A 20,894-nucleotide genomic window follows, 5' to 3' on the forward strand; every position below is an offset into this window, starting at 1 on the left:
CTCCCTGGCTAACGAAGTAAGCAAGTGCACAACATCTGTGAGCCACAAGAAATGATAGGGACAAAAGGAAACACCATCCCCATGAAAACCATCTGTCCCTCCTGCCCAGTTTGTGCCAGAAGATAATGTCATAGCATCACAGAATGCCAGGTTGGAAGGGACCTCTGGGACCATCCAGTCCGAAGTTTTAGGTAATATATAGTTTAAATGAGATGGCCCAGAACCCAGCCAAGCCTTAAAAAGTGTCCAGTGTGAAGGAATCCACCATTTCCCTTGGGAGATTATTCCAATGTTTAACTGTTCTCACGGTAAAAATTTTCTTCTGGAATCCAATCTCCACAGGAGCAACTTAAACCCATCACCCCATGTCTTTTCCATGTGCAAAGGGAGTCTCTATCCTCTCAGTGGACACCTTTGAGCCAGGCGAGCCCCCTCCTGCTGCCCTGGGGGTGGTGAAGGATGGAGCATCCACTCTTCCACCCCAAGCACCGCCAACACCTACGGGGAGGGCAATGGGACGCAAGACAGAGGCCTGGGGAGGCACAGGGTCTCGAAGGGGTACCCCGCGGCTGCTTCTCCTCCATCCCTCCCTCCCTCTCTCTCTCCCTTCCTCTCTCTCTCCCTCTTCATAGAATCACGAAGTTGGAAAAGACCTCCAGGATCATCCAGTCCAACCACTCCTATCTGCCACTAAACCATGTCCCTGAGCACCTCGTCTTCTTATCTTTTGAGAACACCTCCAGGGATGGGGTCTCAATCACCTCCCTGGGCAGCCTCTGCCAGTGCCCGGTGACCCTTTTGTGAAAAATTTTTTCCTGATATCCAGCCTGAACCTCCCCTGGCACAGCTTGAGGCCATTCCCCCTTGTCCTGTCCCCTGTCACTAGGGAAAAGAGGCCAGCTCCCTCCTCTCCACAACCTCCTTTCAGGTAGTTGTAGAGAGCAATAAGGTCTCCCCTCAGCCTCCTCTTCTCTAGGCTAAACAACCCCAGCTCCCTCAGCCGCTCCTCGTACCACTTCTTCTCCAGCCCCCTCACCAGCTTTGTTGCTCTTCTCTGGACACGCTCCAGAGCCTCAACATCCTTCTTGTAGCGAGGGGCCCAGAACAGACCACAGGACGGGCTGGAAGGGACCGGGGTCCCTGCAGCCCCCGTGTGTCCCTCTCCGCCATTCCCCGTCGCAGCCGCGCCCCGCGCTTACTCTGCGAGCCGTCATCGAGGCGGTCGAACTCCCAGTCCGGGGAGAGGGTCTCCAGCGCCATCTCCTCCCGCTCTCTCCTTTCGCTCTCTCCTTTCGCTCTCTCCTCCTCCTCCTCTCCCTCCTGACTCAGGCGCACGAGACTTCCTGCCCCGCTCGCGCGCCGCGCGCTGGGAAATGGAGGCGGCGGGGACGGCGGCGGGAGGCGGTGCGGGAGGCAGCGCCCCCTGCAGGGCGGCGCTCGCACTGCGCCTGCGCCCCCCCTGCGGGCTGTGCCCGTCACTGCATCACAGCATCACAGAATCATAAAACCGTAGAATCACAGAATCACCAGGTTGGAAAAGACCTCCAGGATCATCGAGTCCAACCTATCATTCCTATCAACTACTAAGCCGTGTCCCTGAGCACCTCATCTACCTGTCTTTTAAACACCTCCAGGGATGGGGACTCAATCACCTCCCTGGGCAGCCTGTGCCAGTCCCCACATTTTTTTTGTGAAAAAATTTTTCCCGATATCCAGCCTGAACCTCCCCTGGCACAGCTTGAGGCCATTCCCCCTTGTCCTGTCCCCTGTCACTTGGGAGAAGAGGCCAGCTCCCTCCTCTCCACAACCTCCTTTCGGGTAGTTGCAGAGAGCAATGAGGTCTCCCCTCAGACCCCCCCTCTTCTCCAGGCTAAACAACCCCAGTTCCCTCAGCTGCTCTTCATACAATTTGTTCTCCAGCCCCCTCACCAGCTTTGTTGCTCTTCTCTGGACACCCTCCAGAGCCTCAACATCCTTCTTGTAATGATGGGCCCAGAACTGAACACAGTATTCGAGGTGCAATCTCACCAGTGCCGAGTACAGAGGGAGAATAACCTCCCTGGGCCTGCTGGTCATACCGTTTCTGATACAAGCCAAGATGCTATTGGCTTTCTTGGCCACCTGGGCACACTGCTGGCTCACGTTCAGTTGGCTGTCAACCAACACCCCCAGGTCCTTCTCCTCTACGCAGCTTTCTAGCCAGACTTCTCCTAGTCTGTAGCACTGCACAGGGTTGTTGTGCCCCAAGTGCAGGACCCGGCATTTGGCCTTATTAAATCTCACGCCATTGGTCTCAGCCCATCAGTCCAGTCTGTTCAGATCCCTTTGGAGAGCCTCTCTAAACAGGCAATTGGGTTAGTTTGAATGAATCAGGTTAGTTAGAATGACCTGAGCTGGAAGGGATCCACAAGGATCATCGAGTCCAGCTCCTGTCCCTGCTCAGGACAACCCCAGCCTTCACACTGTGAGTCTGGGGGAGTTGTCCAAATGCTTCTTGAGTATTGTCAGGCTTGGCACCATGACTGCTGCCCTGGGGAGCTGTTCCAGTGCTCCACCACCTTCTGGGTGAAGAACCTTCTCCTAATATCCAACCTAAACCTGATACTGAAAATGCCGACAAATAAACTCCCTAATACTCGTTTTGGAGTTTTAGCAAGCAAGCACCCTTTATCAGGCCTGGGCAACACAAGGGAGCGATCTCCATCTGTTGTGTGTGGCAAGACAAGAGCTGGGAGAGTACAGATTTCCCACTTAAATGCATATGTATAATTTCTCTCAGAAATCTTTTGCATATTCTATGCTTTTCCAAGAGCAAATTTTAATGCTATTATGAACTTCACAATAGTCAAAACTTTTGCTAATTTGGAGCCAGCTCCATCTCTGCCTGACTTTGCACTTGAGATGGGGAGAGGCTGCAAACAGAGGTGACCACAGCAGACACATCTGTTCAGCACAGACCACACTGCACACAAGGCGTTCTCATCTCCAAAGAATGAACAGTGTCTGGAAAAACACTGCTTGAAAAAGCCACACTGTCAGAGGGGCATTCTGTCTACAATTACTTAGATGAAACTTAACTCTGCTTTAGGTTAAATCAAAAATTTCCACTTTTTGTAATAGTAACTGCCTTTCGTATCAACCTTCCCTGGTACATCTTCCTGCCATCCCCTCAGGTCCTATCATTAGTCACCAAAGAGAAGAGATCAGTGCCTGCTCCTCCTCCTTCGGCAGTGAGCAAGCTCTAGGCTGCTGTGAGGTCCCACCTCAGCATCCTCTTCTCTAGGCTGAACAGACCAAGTGATTTCAGCCGCTCCTCACACGGCAGCTCTTCCAGACCCTTCCATTGGGCCCTGGGGCTCCTGCGAAGGGCAGTGGGGCAGGACAGCCCTCTCTCCTCTTTCCTCTGACCCTTCCCTGCCTATGAAAGCTCCTCATTCTGCCCAGGCAGAGTTTATCTCTGAGGTGGGAGACTCTGAGCTTTTCTGCTTCCCTGGTCTTAGCCCAAGTCCCTCTCACACTGATTCTGGGCTTGTACCAGACGTGGGGTGGCCAGCAGGAGTAGTGACTATCTCCCTGCGCTCGACAGGGAAATGGTCATCCCCCTGTACTCAGCACTGCTGAGGCTGCATCTCAAACCCTGTGTTCAGTTTTCGGACCCTCAGTACAAGGAAAGACATTGAGAAGCTGGAGCATGTCCAGAGAAGGGCAACAAGGCTGCTGAAGGGGCTGGAGAACAAGTCTTATGAGGAGCAGTGGAGGGTTGTTTAGCCTGGTAAAGAGGAAGAGAGATCTTATTGTTCCCTACAGCTACCTGAGAGGAGGTTGTAGTGAGGCGTGTATTGGTCTCTTTTCCCAAGTTACAAGTGATAAGACAAGAGGCAATGGCCTCAAGCTGTGCCAGGGGAGGTTTAGATTGGAAGTTAGAAAAAATTTTATTACAAAAAGAGTGGTGAGACATTGAAAGAGGCTGCCCAGGGAAGTGGTGGAGTATCCTTCCCTGGAGGTGTTCAAAAAGCCTGTAGATGTGGCACTTCAGGACACAGTTTAGTTGGCATGGTGGTGTTGGGCTGACAGTTGGACTTGATGATTTTAGACATATTTTCCAACTGCAATGATTCAATGATTCTATGATTCCATGCCTCTGTCACATTGCTCAGAAGAGAGAAAACTCAGTGGAGTGTGACCCCGCCTCACACCCATCCCCAGCACTTGCCCAGCGCTTCCCCTTTCTGATGCTGGAGGAAGGAAGCTGTGGAACGAACTATCGTAACTATGGCGGAGGGTCTGGAGCTGCTCAGGGTGGCTGCTGCAATAGTGTCATCTTATCATCTTGCTGTCATCTGCTGTCACACAGAGCCATGAGGTACTTACCTGCATGCATTCAGTCGCTGTTTTTCCTTCAGGGCCCTGGTCTATGTAATATCAGAGAATAAAAATAGAAGTTCCTTGAATAGCAAGAGAAGTAGCTTTTCAGGGCCATTAACAATGACCGCAGCAACTACATTACCTCAGCAGAATCTGTTGCATCAGCAGAAATGGAAATGACTTCAAAAGCAGTGTCACCAGGAGCATCAGCAATTTCAGTGGAGAAAGAGCAACAAAAATAGCAGCTCCAGTGAAAGATGTATTTTTAAGTGAAGGATCACCCTTAAAAGCTAACTCTGTGATGCAGCAGGTCTGAAAATAGCACCTACTATAATTGTTTTCTGATTAAAAGGAATCCATCCTTTGGAAACTATTGACTTTAGAAGCTTCTAGGGAAGAAAGATCTGGTTGTCAGGTTTATTGTTGATGATATTTACTTCTTTAAAGAGCGTTCTAAGAGATTAGCCTGGGCCTGGGAAAGAAGAGATCAAATGTAAGTTTGTGTGAAATTATATAAACAATGTTTGGAATAACTTTTCTTTTTCAGTGAGAGAACTTTGCATTGATTGTCAAATAATCATAATGTAAAAATGTCTCCTTCACTCATTGGCTTCTGTGCAAATGTAAGATGTTTATATTGGGGTTTTGAAGTCCCCAGAAGTTTATTTGTGCAGATGTTGACAACTGACAGTGAGCACAAGTGTGTCTAAGGAGATGGTAAGTGTCAAATGAAATAAAACCATAATTTATGCTAGACTTTAAGGATCACATTCTGTCTACAGCCATGGAGGGGCAACTTTCATTGAACTCTGCAGAGCTGCTATAAATATATTCAAAGCCAAGGTATGTCTGCAAGTTTTGAAAAACAAAACAACATCAAAGTTTTCTTTATAAACCACATGCAATTTCTTTGACACAAAATACAGTTTCTTTCAGCTATGGAAAAGTGCACATAAATAGAGGCTTTCAGACTACTTTAAAAATAGTCATCAGGCTTTTTGTTATCTGTCTCAGAAAAACACGTCCTTGAATTCTGCAGGATGATACAAGAGAGAAACTTCTACAACTGGCACTTGGCTAGGCCCTCCATTCCCCACGCCTGAACTAAATTTGTAAAGAGTAAAATACTGTAGGGTTGGTTATTTCAGGATTGTGAGATCATCAAAACTGCGTGCAAGGTAATGCAACTGGTTGGTCTACACAATGACCACACCAAAGAGTGCCCTGTCATTCCTATGGCATAAGCTAATATAAAGCTTATTTTGAATATCGAAAAATAAAATTATTTTAAAATAAAATTATTTTAAAATAAAATTTATTGAAATAGTGCATTTTTAAAAGAGGATCACGAGGCTCCGCAACTGGAAAAAAAAAAAATCTCCATTAGGCTCAGGTTAAATACACTGGTTGAATTTTATGATGCCATTCATGATGCGGTTATTTAAATGACTTATTATTGGGTTTTCCTTCAGCTCACTAGGTGGCAGTGTTTTGTTGTGTACACCGAAATTATTTAGGTCAATGCTAGATACTGGAATCATTTCTGTTTCCGCTGAAAATCTGATCCAGACTTTGTCTCCAAGCTGACTGTTCTAGTGACAGCAAATCTGTCTCAGCTTTGATTGATAAATTTAGCGTCATTGAATGGCTTTATGCTGTTTGCTCATGCAAAATTATTGACATTTTATAAACATTTCTGAATGTCAGGTGACACTCATAGCTTTCGTTTGTACCAGGAAGGTTTTGTTTGGTACAAGCTTATAGGAAGTTGCTAAGATTGCTGCAATATCTGTTGGTATCTTCAGACAATGCAGTAGTCAGATAAGTCTTTAGACTTTGTTTAATAAAGTCATTTTTTGTAAGCTGGAAGTTACTGAACACAGGCATAGCTGAGAAAACAATGATTTGTTTCAACCAGACCATGAAAGTGAAATTTTATATTGGATTTTAACATGAACTGAGTGAAATAGGAACCTAAATATGTTCCAGCTGAAATTACTTGTTACACTTGAGTAATAGAAAGGGTAGGTAAGAGAATAAAGTCCAAAATATAGTAGCATTAGTATGGTACTATGTCCATTTTATTCATGGAATGAAGTGGCTAGGTATCTATAGATTCTTAAATCAACAGGGGCTTGACTCCATGAGGTATTAAAAATCTCTTTTCTTTTGAAATTATCCCAGCTGGAAATACCATTCAATATTGGACAATACAGTTACCTGATGTTTTTAAACAGCATTTTTATTATATTTGAAAACTTACAGAAAACTTTAACATAGCATTCAAGCAGGAACCATTTAAAAAAAAAAATAATTATGAAAAGTATCCAGAGCAAATATTGCTTCTTGTGTGTACAGGCAAAGCTCCACCAACAGTGACAGAATAATAGTTACTTATAGGAGAAAGAATTTGGCTACTATGCTATACATTCCTTTCCTGCGGAACATGTAATGCTCAGCTCTTTGAATATTTTAAATAAAATAAAGTTCTTGCTCAAAGCTTTTGTGGCAGAATTCCCAGAAAGTGTTTACTGTCTGAGATTTGTTCTTTCCAACTCTGTTCCACAAAGATATTACCAACTTTTGCAGAAGTAATTTCTATTCTATTGTATGGAATTGGAAAGACTTCCATTTGCGTGTGAGTAAGGCAACTCCACGTGATATTTTTTTCCACTGGTTAGCTTGGTAAAATAATTCCCTTTCCTCATCAAATATCTGCCTCCTTTTAGTTAATCTGGAGAAAATGAAATGTCAGGCAAAAAGAAATTTTTAAACATAAGAAATTTTTTTTAAACATAAATAAAAAGAAGAAACAGCTTTCTCATGAAGCAAGTGGAAAAACATGAAGTTTCTGTTGTATACAATTTGAGTTGAAACTTGTCATGCAATTAACATAGTTAGGGAACAACCAGTACAAAGCCTTACTTTATTTTTTTTTAATTAATCTTTAAAACTGGGTGAACTCTGAAGTACTCCTGAGGAATTTGAGTCTGAACTATGACCGAATCTTTATTCATCATGAAAAGCCCCATCGAGGCTGATTTCCAAAGACAAAAAGCCTATGCAGAGCTAATTTAGTTGGTTACTGAATCCCAGGGCATGATTTTCAAAAGAAAGCAAATCCTGGAAGATTCTGAGCAGTTTCCCAAGCATTTCAGTATGTGCACGTACTCAGCGACCTGTGGAACACAGCCTTCCCTAATGATCTTGCCAAGTCTCGATGATATCTTCAAAGACACTGAGTAAATTCTGTTTCAGAGAGGATTTAAAATCTTCAGCTTGATTAGGTCTTGCATTTGTTGTGTACATTTCTGCATATACAAACACTTTTTGTTTTGTAAGCATGCTACTGAACAAGCATGTTTAGCTCCTGAACAGTTTTTGTATACATATGCCCCTATCTGGTTTTGCAACTTGCTGACACAGCACCTCTGGAAAATTAGGTAACAGAAAGGGGGAGCCTGTGCTGGGAAGCTTACTGTGTATAATTGTAATTTTTTTCAGAGATAAACTTTGGCTTTGAGGAGCAAGGACCAGAATGGGAAGAGAAAGATAAAGAGAGAAAAAATTAATGTATAAAATGTGCTCCAAACGAATTGCGTATAAATTTAGACTGGAACTACTGGATTTCTCCACAAATTAACAACAGACTTCAATGATTTACAAGGTACTTATCTGACTGGATACAGAAGTCAGATGATGAATACTCTGTGTCACTTTTCCCAAACACATAAAGACCTGAGGAGTGCTTTGTACCAATTAATAAATCCTTAAATAACAATTACAATAGTTATCATTGATGTTGGAGTTTACTATGTCACACAATGTTGCTCGTTCTCAGACAGGTCAATCTAATTTCCAGATGACAAAAAATGTAATATCTGAATTGAATGTAGATGTTTACACTGATCCTTTACATTCTTAAGAGCCAATTTGTTAAGTGTTTTTTAAAACCCGTATACTTGAGTTCATCGCTGTCATCATAGGGAAGAAGCTCAAGGTATGCAGGTACCATCCTTGCATGTGGTTTAGCATAGCCTTATCCCTATTTGTCTCCCTGCCCCTCTCACTACTATAAAATCTAAAGTAAAGACCACATCTTATGCCCAAACTCTTCTTTATACCATGATTCTGCTGACAAGGGAAATCTTCTCTTGGGATTTCTCCTTATTGTCACCTAACATTTTAGTAGTCTATGAAGTAAATGGAGATATATTATTGTCTCAGTAGGTCTGGAGTTCTGTTTTGGAGATGAAGGTATGCCAACTAATTAAAAGTTTGGTGCTTTACACATGTGTTGCTGTATTGTCTGAGTGTGCATGTGTATGATGAATAGTCATAAATCATTACAAATTGCTTACCTAGGAAAACTGGGTATTTTGCCATAAGCCTGTGTGTCAGTAGTTAAATGCCAAGTTCTAGTTGGAGAGAATTTTGCATCATGAACCAGGATTTTGAGTTTCATGAACTTCAGCAATGCCTGAATCCAGTTCCAAACTTTGCAGTATAGGACCATTTTGATGCCAGCTTGGATAGTAGAAGTCGTTTGCACTCTATTGCATAGAATTTGTGCACCTTCTATCGAGCCATAGGAAGACTACACCTACATTGATTCCTTCTGCTGTCTGAGTTACTGAAATGGTTCCTTTAGTAAAGACTGGATGCCGGTACATTTTACTTGAGCTCATAGCAGCTTTGGTCAGCTGCATGACTTTTTTGTGCACTGTGTGTACATAGTGTCCCTGTATTGCTACAACAAGACCTATCAAACTGTGCAATTACCAATCTTTCTGGAAGAAACTGCTAATTAAAAAATAAGATTAACAACAGGCTTTTCAGACCAATAGTGCCTGTAGTAGTTAAATGCTGCAGTTTAGTCCAACAAGATTATGACTTTTAATGATTTTATAGTACAATTTAAAGAGGGAGGATTTTAAAGAAACAATGAAGTTCGGAAGATTTTGTGTGAGATGACTAGAAGATATGAGGCCATACAGCCATAGAAGTAGCCAGTAACAATTTATACTATTTTAAAACCAAGTTTCTTTTTAAAAAAATGCAAAAGCTTGTCCATTTCTTAATGAAAATCTAGATTTACTGTACACTGTTCCTTTAAAACCCATAGTATCACAGATACTAGAGAAGGAACCATTTGTATAAACATAAACATGTTGTCTCCCTTTGTTGATGTGACTTTTTGATCAATTCTGCTAGTTTAGTTTTTAATATCTCAGGCAAAGAAATTCACTCATTCCCTTAGCTGACTACTCCATGATCTAATAAATCACTACATACTCCAAATGAAAGCATCATGAGAAGAACCTTCTCTGAAGTGAGCAGAATACTGCCCTAAGTTTTTCACTCTGTAGAGAAGAAATTACGGGAACCAGATAGAGATTTTCTTTGTTGAATTTTCATTGCAAAAGCAAATTCTAGCAGTTTATTTTAATTTAAAAGTTTTATTATGATTTCTGTTGATTCCAGTCAATGCTACCTACACTTATGGGACTGTTGAGAGCCTTGAATAAAAGGCAGGATACAGTTCTGCTATACAGGAATATATAGGGAAAAAATATGTTAGTTATGAGAGTCATAATGCAAGCCTTTGTGTAACTTTACTCCATGGGGGAACTGTGTTGTGCTAACGTGGCTTACTTTGGAAATGGCGCAATTTACTGGGAGAATCAACAAAACTTAGTCCCCTCGCCCCCTTTTGGGACAAGAAACCCTTGTGCAGCTTTACTCCATGGGGAATTATTTTGTGCCAACCTGTCTTACTTTGGGACTGGCACAATTTACTTCTTGCACTGCCTCTTCTTCCCATGTCCCCTGATCACAGAGGGAGCAGAAGCTCTGCAGCGGTGCTCTTCTTTCAGGTATAGCTGAGCATTTGAAGTACGCTGAAAAAGAGAATGGGGGCCTTGGAATTAAACCCTGGGATTACTATCACTGTTCTTTTTCAGGAAATTATCAAAAATCAGTGACACAGGGATGTTTGCAAGTTTAAAGCAAGACTTTATTAATTGTACTTTCTACTGTAGCAAGATCTCTGCAGGTCATAAATTTGGCTTAAGTGTTGCCTCTGACCTCTCTGGTGTGGTTCACAACTCATCCATATGATGACCAACTTCTCCATTTTTTCCTTTCCTGTTTTCTTGACAGGAACAGAGCATATTTCAGCCTTTTACCTAACCTTGTTCTTTAAGATCGTCATAAAATCATAGAATCATAGAATAGTTTGGGTTGGAAGATCATCTACTTAGAACGCCTCTGCCATGGGCAGGGACACCTCCCACTAGATCAGGCTGCCCAAGGCCCCATCCAGCCTGGTCTTGAACACCTCCAGGGATGGGGTATCCACAGCTTCCCCAGGCAGCCTGTGCCAGCGCCTCACCACTCTCACGGTGAAGAAATTCCTGCTTATGTCTAGTCTAAATCTGCACCTTTCCAGTTTATACCCATTGCCCCTCGTCCTATCACTACAAGCTTTTGTAAACAGTCCCTCCTCAGCTTTCCTGTAGCCCCTTCAAGAACTGGAAGGTTTCTATACGGTACCTTCGGAGACTTCTCTTCTCCGGGCTGAACAACCGCAACTATCTCAGTGTGTCAAGATGAAGTGTTGCTGGGGTTTGAGCCTGACCCAGTTTGCAGTGATGCTTATACTGCTGCCATGCTATCTGCTCTTGGGTTTGGCATTCATTCCCCTTTTGGAGTAATTTTTATTTGCCTTCCGATTTTTGTTTGTACATTCAAGGTCTTCTTCATACCTCTGACAAGATTTTGCTGTGACTTTAGAAAAAATACTGGTATTGGAACATTTATGTTAGTAGACCACCTCAACTGATAGAAGATTTCTTTGAATTATGAAGAAGAACGAGCTGTTTTGAAAATATCATAAAATAGTTTGGGTTGGAAAGGACCTTAAAGATCATCCAGTTCCAACCCCACTGCCATGGGCAGGGACACCTCCCACTAGATCAGGCTGCCCAAAGCCCCATCCAAACTGGTCTTGAACACCTCCAGGGATGGGGCAGCCACAGCTTCCCTGGGCAGCCTGTGCCAGTGCCTCACCACCCTCACCGTGAAGAAATCCTTCTTTATATCTAGTCTAAATCTGTCCCTCTCCAGTTTATACCCATTGCCCCCCTTCCTATCACTACAGACCTTTGTAAACAGTCCCTCCCCAGCTTTCCTGTAGCCCCTTCAGGTACTGGAAGGTCGCTACAAGATCTCCTTTCAGCCTTCTCTTCTTCAGGATGAATAACCCCAACTCTCTCAGCCTGTCCTCATATAAGAGGTGCTCCAGCCCTCGGGTCATCTTTGTAGCCCTCCTCTGGACCCATTCTTGCAGCTCCATTATATCCATTGCCCCTCATCCTATCACTACAAGTCTTTGTGAATAGTCCCTCCCCAGCTTTCCTGCAGCCCCTTCAGGTACTGGAAGGTTGCTGTAAGATCTCCAATACCTGGTGATGGTGGCGATATGGATTTCTGAGAAGTTATTAATGTTTTTTAGCCTCATTACTGTTATTTTGGCATGCAATAAGATAAACATTAATGTCGGTAATCTGCATGGTCCATTGATTGCCATAACAGATTCCCATGGGTGTCACGCTGGAGGAGGAGCGGACAGAGCTGGAGAGGGGGACACCGGGGGTGGCAGAATTGGGGTGCAGAGGCTCTTTCTGTCCCACCGTGCGGCGCGGGGCGCAGCGGGCGCGGCAGGTGCGGAGCCCCCTTCCCCCCCCCCGCTTTTCCTCCCGCGGATGCGGCGGCTGGCGGGGCTCCAGCGGCATCGGCGCCGGGGTTGCATCAGACGAGGCGTTCCTCCCCGGCCGCCGGTGCCGGCTCGGTGTTCGCTGGGCTGCCGAGGGAGGCGGGACCCCGGAGACAAGATGCTGCGGACAGGGCCCCGGCTGCTGCGGAGCCTCTGCACCACGGCCGCGGTGGGTGCTGCGGGGCGGGGGGTGGGCATCCCCTCCCCATCCTCGGCCGCCGGAGGAGGAGGAATTGGCGGGAGGGGACTTTTTTATTTTTTTTCTTTTTTTTCTGGATGTGATGCGTATTCTCTTTGCCGGGGTTTTAGCAAAGGTTCTGAAAGGTCGGGAGGGGGCTTGGTTCGGGTGCAGCAGCAGCATCTCGGTGCCCGGGATGGCAGCCACCATCTGGGCGCTGCATCTTGCAGGGATGTGCTTGGGAGCCGCAGGGAACGGTCCCCAGCGACGCTGCGAGAATCCCCAGGAAGGAATCGTGTGCGGAGAACAATGCCAGAGTGGCTGGGCGCTGCCTCTCTCACTGGATTTGAGCGCTGGGCGCTGGATTTGAGCTGTGAGAAGCTGAAGGTTGTCTTCTTGGGCAGCGTGATCTGGTCGGGGTTGGAACTGGATGATCCAGTTGGTTGGACCCCCCCCCCCCCCCCCCGCCCCCCCTCCGTAGCAAGGGGATTGGAACTGGATGATCTTTAAGGTCCCTTCCAACCCAAACTATTCTATGATTCTATAATTCTATGATTCTATGATTCTGAGTTACGAAGAACCATGCCCGTTCCCAGTGCCGGAGCGAAGCCCCCTGTTTTGTCCGAGGACAAGCGTTTAGTTTGTGACCTTCTCCAGTTCTTAGCTCAAAGTTGAAGTCGATGGCCTAAATTCCTCTGCATCCCATGGTATGGTTTTTTTTAGAGCTCTGTGCTGTAAGGAAGCCAAGCCATTCTTTATGTCCTGTTAAATATATAGACTGCAGAACTACAAGTAATCACTCCCTGAAAGCTTTGCCCAATCCAAATTGTCCAGATGTATAGATCTGGCAAGCTGAGTGAGGCTATAAGAAGATCATTTTCTTTCCCAAAGAATGTTCTTTGTCTCATGTTTGACTGCTCGGTTTAGCATAAGGACAGCAGAGCTCCAAAGCTATACACATGGAAGGCATTAGAATAAAGACATTTAACACAAGCTTTTTGGAAATTCAATCAGCCATGCCAAAAAAAAAAGAGAATGAATGAGTGGTGAGAGCATATTGCTTGTAGCTGTGTAGATGGGAGGGGAGGCTCTACAACTGGTTGCTATTTGGAGGCACTGGAATTTAGCACATGTAGGGGGATCCTCAGTAGAAATAAAAGTTGCAGTACTGCTTTTTAAAGGAAGTATAATTCTATATGCATTTTTAAAAAGAGGGAACTTTAAAATATGTACTAGCGTCTTTAACTTCTTATACAGAATAAATAAAATAAATAAAACATTGTAATGTTTTTGATAGTAAGCTTCATAATCAGAGTAACTGTTACTAAATGTTAGCCTTCAAGAAATTTGGTTAGAAGCTGATAACCTATTGGATGTTAGACATACATACAAAAGAGGCAGTAACAAAAAAATATTTTTATCTATGAAATAAATATTCTCCCATAGGTTTTGTAGCATTAGGTTCTCCCGAGAGAAGAAACTGTAGCCTTTGGACTTGTCTTCCATTTTTAGGAACTAGAACTCAACGAGATAGTTATCAGCATTTGTCAGGCTGCTTCTCTATGCAGTGCTTTCATATTTATTAGTTTTATTTTTGGTTAGGTGTTTTTGAAGAAAAAAAGAACCAGAATGGAAGCAAACACTGAAATACCATATAGCTTTTAATGAGCCATTGTAAAATAAATTCCAGTACAATATCAACAGATGTTAACGCCAGGATTTTTAAGTAGGAAGTTGAACTTAAATATGTACTTTCATATTGAGACTGTAAAATAAAAGTGGACTTCAGGCAGGTTGAGCATTCAAGATAAGATTGCTTGTACAAGCAATTTTCAGGTTTTATGTTCTTACCTTTATCTTATTTTCTTCATCAAAATTGGGAGCACTTGAGTCAGGGAAACAGAATTAATATTAATCTGCATTGTAATATAAGCAAACTAGAAGGTTAAAGAAGAAATTAAAAGTTTACAAAATGAAAAAATAGGATTACAGTACAGTGAGAACCAACTTTCCGAAATCTTTTCTTTTGGTAGCACTGTCTAAATAGCTACATTATCCAATGATTAGTCATAAAAGAAGGGGCAGGTCTCTCTAAGCTACCTGAGATGCATAGTTTACCATTACTGGGAATTAAGTACTGTTACAAGAGTACTGCAAAACATGCACTCTGATGCTACATGACTGTCAACCTTCCTATGCATCTGTTAATGAATATTATACGTCCATAGTTAGCCAGGCCACTGCAAAAGAAACTTAATATAACCTCTTAACATCACCGATAGAAACAATAAAAACTTTAACCTTTGTATATGTTAGTGACGATAATCCAGTATCCATTTAGCGTATAATTCAACAACAAGGTTATTTTGATGTTCTTTAATGAGCTTCCTTTCTAGAGCTTCTTGATGAATGCTGGTGGTAGTACACTGGCCAAAATGTACCATTTCTGTAAGAAAGAAAACAACAAACTGTTTCTAGTTTCAGTCTAATCTTATAGAACTTTCCATTTTAATTGAGTTATATGTCCACATTACATTCATAGAATGGTAGAATGGTTTGGATTGGAAGGGACTTTAAAGATCATCCAGTTCCAACCTCCTTGCCATGGGCAGAGTCACCTTCCACTAGATCAGGTTGTTCAAACTCTCAACCAACCTGGTCTTGAACACCTCCAGGGATGGGATTTCCATGACTTCTCTGGGAAGCCTGTCCCAGTGCCTCACCACCCTCACAGAAAAAGCTTTCTTCTTATACCTAACCTAAATCTCTCCTCTTTTAGCTTCTAAAAGGATTCTTCTAAAAGGATTTCCCACTTTCACAGGTCTAACTCGTAGGTAAAAATGCTTAAGGAGAAGTTCTAAAAGAAAATACAGGGTGGCTATATCTCATGTGGTTGGTCAACTGTAGAACTGTGGTTTTTCAAATAAAACAAAAGATGAAGGACTGAAATTTGTGGTCTGATCATACAAGTCCCTCAAACTATGGGATTCCTTTTCTTTCTTTCAACTCAGTAGAAATCTCATGCATGGCTGACTTGTGGGGTTGTCTCCTTCTTTCTACTGATGGCAGTGTATGTGTTCATGCAGAAAGTGCCATGTATAAGCCAGGTGTTAACAGAAATCACTCAATAGACATGTACCATTAATTGGAAGAGTAACTCAAGAATCACTGATCCTAGCACAATTACCAGATACATCTTGCAATTGAAAATAGTCTCCACTTTGGTAACTTTCTGAGACAACAGAGCTGATTTTCCGCCAGGCTGAGTTTTTTGTGCACTGCAATGAAGAAATGGGATTCAGCCAGTCTGCAGTCTTCTGAATTTTGCCAGTTTTCTTTTTTTGTTCGTTTGGGGACTGTGTTCTCTGTTTACTTCTCACTATTGTCTTCTCCCAAGTGACAGGGGACAGGACAGGGGGGAATGGCCTCAAGCTCCACCAGGGGAGGTTCAGGCTGGACATCAGAAAAAAAATTTTCATGGAAAGGGTCATTGGGCACTGGAACAGGCTGCCTAGGGAGGTGGTTGAGTCACCTTCCCTGGAGGTGTTTTATGGGATGGGTGGATAAGGTGCTGAGGGGCATGGTTTAGGGAGTGTTAGGAATGGTTGGACTTGATGAACCAGTGGGTCCCTTCCAACCTAGTGATTCTATGATTCTATGATTCTATTTGCTGACTCAGTTCCACAGCTAGCACAAATTAAGCACATGCAGCTTTATTGAAACTGTTGATTTTACAGCAACTAGTAATTTGGAACTGGAACTGGTGTGCGGTTCCATGTAATCTGAGAATCAGATTTACTCACAGAGAAATGTGAACTAATAGTCAAGTTTAGGAACAGGGGATGCATATGTTGTTAACATTTTGTGAATAACTGGAAAAAAAGCAGCTCTTAAAATAGTGATAAATTTGGACTGAAAATTATGAGAAGATTGGTCAAGTATCAGAAGAGCAACAGAGTACAGCAGGGAGTACTTTAAAAGTACTTTAAAAAGGGGGTTAGGTAAATTTATAAAAGCAATTAGATGACATGATTGCTTGTGGTGGAAGACAACTAGATTTGTTAGCTAAGAAGATCCCTTCCAGTCTTGTTTTCTTACTGAGAGTTGTTAACAAAAGTACTAAGGCAGAATAAGTAACTGTCATCTGAGTTTTCTTTAATGATTTTTCAACATACTAGTAAGGCTACCAACGCAAATTAGCACAGTGCAGAAACCAGAGGATTTCATACAATGCCAAATGTTCACTGATCTAGGAGGTTAACTGTTCTCCAATTTGCCTGCTATAGTTAAAACAATTAGGAAAATCTGATGATTAGGAAAATCTGATCATTACTTTTTATAATGCAGCGACATTTCTGCTGTAAAAGCGAAGATATCAGTCATAATGCATTGGTGAAGAAAACTGCTTGCATACATTGGGCCTTACTAGATAAGTATTGCAAGGATAAGTTGTGCTCGTTGTAATTCAGAACATGGTCTTGCCTTTATTAAGAACAACGTAATGGACATACTTCAGACAGCAGTGCAGCATTGGTTAGGGATATTATCATCACCAGTCTCACAGATGTTTTTTTCTAGCCAGCGGTAACAATCTGATTTTTTCAGGAGCCTGAATTATGTCCACCTTTGCTTCTTTCAGCCTGTAATTACTGCATTTGCACTAGTGCTGACTAATGCTATAATACAGGGACAGCTTTTCTATGCAGTTTCATTCTGAGGGAAAATATTGCCTCTGAACAAGTAGTTATCTCCTATTTTTTAATATAAAAAATAAAAAGCATATTTCAATATTCCTGCAATGTAACCTACCAATTCATGACTCTTTCTTCTAAGGGCAGCTGCGCAACTGAAATGTCATTTGAAAACAGCAAAATACATACAGAATATTTCAGCTGTGAAATTAATTGCAATGAAATGGATTGTTGTTTTGAGTGACCTGTGTTTCAAGTCATTTTTGTTTGTGATAGAGTTTGTCATATGATCTGATGGGCAGTCCAGATCTTTTGGTGTCCAGTTAATAACCCACTTAGACAAAATATCCTCCTGCCTCAGCCGCCACAAGAAAGGGAAAAGAGGAGGGAGAAAAAAAAATTTCAAGTGCCAACATACGAAATAGGTGCCAGTTGTTAAGACATTCAAACAGTGCTTTGATTCTTCCTTATCTTTCTGAGATTATGGCATCTAATGGATCATTAAAAAAAAAAAAAAAGGAAGTCAGAGTACCGTTGGGAGATACGGGGTTAAGAATAAAGGTGAGGAGTGTGTGAATTTATTTTCTACCTTTCATTCAGGCCTCCAAAGAGGAGGGATCTTTAATAGTTTGAGTCTAGGAACAGTTCCTATCAGATTCAGCTTTGGGAAAGGTAAGTTTTCTGTTTATTCTATGTGGGCCTTTCCTTCATAAAAAAGTCTCCCCATCCATTTGTTTTTTGAAGGTTTCCATTTTTCAGTTTCCAGAAGCTGATGACAGATAAAAAGGCAGTGCTTAGAGGGACAGTTCCACCTTTCTGCCAGTGCCTGTGCCTGCGTGTTCATTCCTGTTCCCCTGCTGGACCTGTGTTAGGACTTGTGGCAGTGCAATGAATTAGTTCAATAAATAGATCCAATTAAGAATGAGCTGTATTTTGTAAGGTCAGTGCCTCCCTACCTCAGTACCTTAATTCAGTTCATGCAGCTACAGGAATACCAATTATGGGGTAAAGTAGGCATTAGAGGCAACAAATCGGATGTAAGGTGGGAGAGGAGCATAACTGTCCTCTAAATCTAGAGGAACTCTGAGGAAATCAGTCATTTTCTCAGGGTGCAAGCACTTGAATAACATAGCAGTACACGATCTTCTGATATCATAGTAGTGTTGTGATTCTAACTATCCTAAAAAGAAAAAGTCAGGGCAATTACTGGCACCTACTCAGTTTGAAGAAACTTAAAAGCACATGTTCAGTGTACTAGGATGCAAATGCAGAAGGCGATAGAAGTCCAGCAAGGGAACCTCACATTTAACAGTATTTCCACGTAGGAGGATCAAAAACATAGAATCATAGAATCCTAGAATAATTAGGGTTGGAAGGGGCCTTAAACATCAGCCAGTTCCAACCCCTCTGCCTTGGGCAGGGACACCTCCCACTAGATCAGGCTGCCCAAGGCCCCATCCAACCTGGCCTTGAACACGTCCAGGGATGGGGCAGCCACAGCCTTCCTGGGCAGCCTGTGCCAGTGCCTCACCACTCCCATAGTGAGGAAAATGAATGATCATTACCTCTAACTTGGCAGGAACAATGCAAGCTTGTCTTCTTCAGTCTACACATATTAACCACAAATAATACAGCACCATTTAATTGTAGGGACTTAGAGGGCATGTTTGAGGCACCTAAACTATGCCTAGAAAAAGTATTTTATAGGCCTATTCAAAAAATTCATTTTCATTTCTTTTTATATTAGTTCTGAATATGAATAAGATTGTGGAGCTTGTTATACCTCTTGTAACAAGCAGCGAGTCTGCCCAATGAAAATTCTGGGAAAGCCGTATAAACATACATGAGAGTATCAGGTCATAGTTTTATGTTAAGAGTGGTCTGTCTGAATTGCACATTGCCTGTCATTAATCTCAAAAAAACTGCTTATTATTCTTTCAAAGATTATCAGAGTAGAAAGACTGTTCCATTTTGTATAAAAAAGAACATAGATCAAGAAAAAGTAAGAGAGAAATGTAAGCAACAACTTATTTTCTTTGCATCATAGAATGTGGGGTTTTTTTCATTCTTTTTACCAGGCTTATCAACAAAAGCTAAAACTAGCCCTTATAGGTCAAAGCATTTTTGGACAAGAAGTTTATAACAAGCTGAGAAAAGAGGGCCATAAAGTTGTAGGAGTATTCACAGTGCCTGACAAGAATGGACAAGCTGATCCCTTGGGTAAGTGTAACTTTAATCCAAATGTTAAAATTATAGGCATACACAGCAAACTTGCCTTTTCATGAGGTGTATGTATAAGAGAATGACTTGCATATATTGCCTTATTACACTGGAACAATTCGGCACAAGAACCATGCTTTAACAAACACAAGTCCCAGGACCAGTTTAACCCTGTTACTTAGTCAGTATTTGAAAGTTGTTTCTAACCATGCAGAGCCATGCATTTTGATATTTAAAAGAAAAATTAATCTGGGTGCCTTATTTGAATGTACGTCCTAGACATGGTCATCCAGAACTAGATCTGTGTCTTAAAGGAAATAGCTGATAAGCCTGTACTCAAGCACAAACGTCTGTCATCTATCTCACTGTGCTGGCTGGGATGCTCAGGGCGTGAAGCCAAGATGGTTTCTCCCTGGCTTTCTGCCCTTTCTGCAAGCTTGCATGCAGTAGTGTACCTACAGAGTCTATTCTTTTCCACCTGGACTATGGAAAACCCATTGGAAAGGGTAGGAGAGGCTTGGCTCCCCCTTTTCCCGTTGCCAAGATGCACAAGAATTTTCTAGACTTTCTAAGGAGAGTTGTTGCCTGACAGGTATTCAGAATTGTACTCATGCAACAAAATTTACTGTGACAAAGACACTACTTCTGAATCATCTGGGTTGTAAGGAAGTTTTTTCAGTGGCACAAAAATAGTGAGGTAATGTGATTAGCAAGCAGAAATGCCAGAATGGAGTATATCTTTATGGATAAACAGAAATTAACACTGCATTCCATGAGCAGTCTGAAGTCTTTTTTTTTCTTTTCCCCGGTCCTGACATGTTTTACGGAGCATAAGTTTTGCTTACCTGGGCTGTGACACTCCCAAACTCACATATAGTTCTACGGTTAATTATATTCTGCAACTCTACCTCATTAAAAAATTTAATCATGCTTTGGAAGAATTAGAGGATGCAACTATTCGTTTAGAAAAAGACAACTCAACTATCCAGCTCTGGAAGCATAAAATAATACTTGGTTACACTATATAAACCGTTGTTATACAGTTATTACATTAGCAGATGTAACTAAGTGAATCTTCCACTGATTTCAATCACTTATTTATTTTAAATGAACCATAGAATTAGTTTACTAGAATTGGGAAAAAAGAAATTGCTAGGTACTTTTTTGCTTTTTCTTCCAGATGACTCAAACAGCTTAAGTCTCAAGTGAAATTTGCTATTGTTTCTATATCTTCAGACAGCTACCATTTTTTATTTTAAAAGCAACTGCAGTACACACTAATGTTGACAGAATGATGTTAAAGTAAGTATTTACTTAAGACCTAAGCTAACAGGCTACAGATGTTTCAGGTCAAGCTCAAGATCCTGCATAGGAAGTGAAAAAGGTAGAAGATTCAAAAAATGCGATTAGAAATATAAATTAAATTACGTGAATTTTCCATATCTCTTGTTTTCCCTTTTCTTCCTATTACACATACAACTCAACACATGTAGATTTTGACTCTACTGTCCTACTCTCTGTGATGAGTTCGTAAGCAATTGTGCAACAGAATTTATCAAACACCTTAAAATTCTCTCTGCAATTCATGCAGTTGTTTTTTCTCACCTTTGAGCTTAATTTTGAGTGTAGCTATGTGTCTCTCAGATAAATGAAAGCATATCCA

The 20,894-nt window shown here is 42.2% G+C and overlaps 2 protein-coding genes across 4 annotated transcripts in view; one reads left to right on the plus strand and one right to left on the minus strand.

Annotated features, from left to right (window-relative positions):
• The window catches only part of WASHC4 (WASH complex subunit 4), a 41,343-nt gene extending 39,987 nt beyond the window's left edge, over positions 1–1,356 (minus strand). For both annotated transcript variants that reach the window (XM_054058695.1, XM_054058687.1), the window contains exon 1: positions 1,200–1,356. In XM_054058695.1, coding sequence (XP_053914670.1) covers positions 1,200–1,260 — 61 coding nt within the window. In that variant the 5' untranslated portion in view covers positions 1,261–1,356. The remainder of the gene's footprint in view (positions 1–1,199) is intronic.
• A 10,654-nt stretch (positions 1,357–12,010) lies between these two features.
• The window catches only part of ALDH1L2 (aldehyde dehydrogenase 1 family member L2), a 35,093-nt gene continuing 26,209 nt past the window's right edge, over positions 12,011–20,894 (plus strand). The window contains exons 1-2 of one of the 2 annotated variants that reach the window (XM_054088046.1): positions 12,011–12,311; positions 19,090–19,231. In XM_054088046.1, coding sequence (XP_053944021.1) covers positions 12,132–12,311; positions 19,090–19,231 — 322 coding nt within the window. In that variant the 5' untranslated portion in view covers positions 12,011–12,131. The remainder of the gene's footprint in view (positions 12,312–19,089; positions 19,232–20,894) is intronic. The other variant, XM_054088053.1, reaches the window with a different exon arrangement.

Source organism: Cuculus canorus, chromosome 1 (assembly GCF_017976375.1).
Source record: "Cuculus canorus isolate bCucCan1 chromosome 1, bCucCan1.pri, whole genome shotgun sequence".
Lineage (NCBI taxonomy): Eukaryota > Metazoa > Chordata > Aves > Cuculiformes > Cuculidae > Cuculus > Cuculus canorus.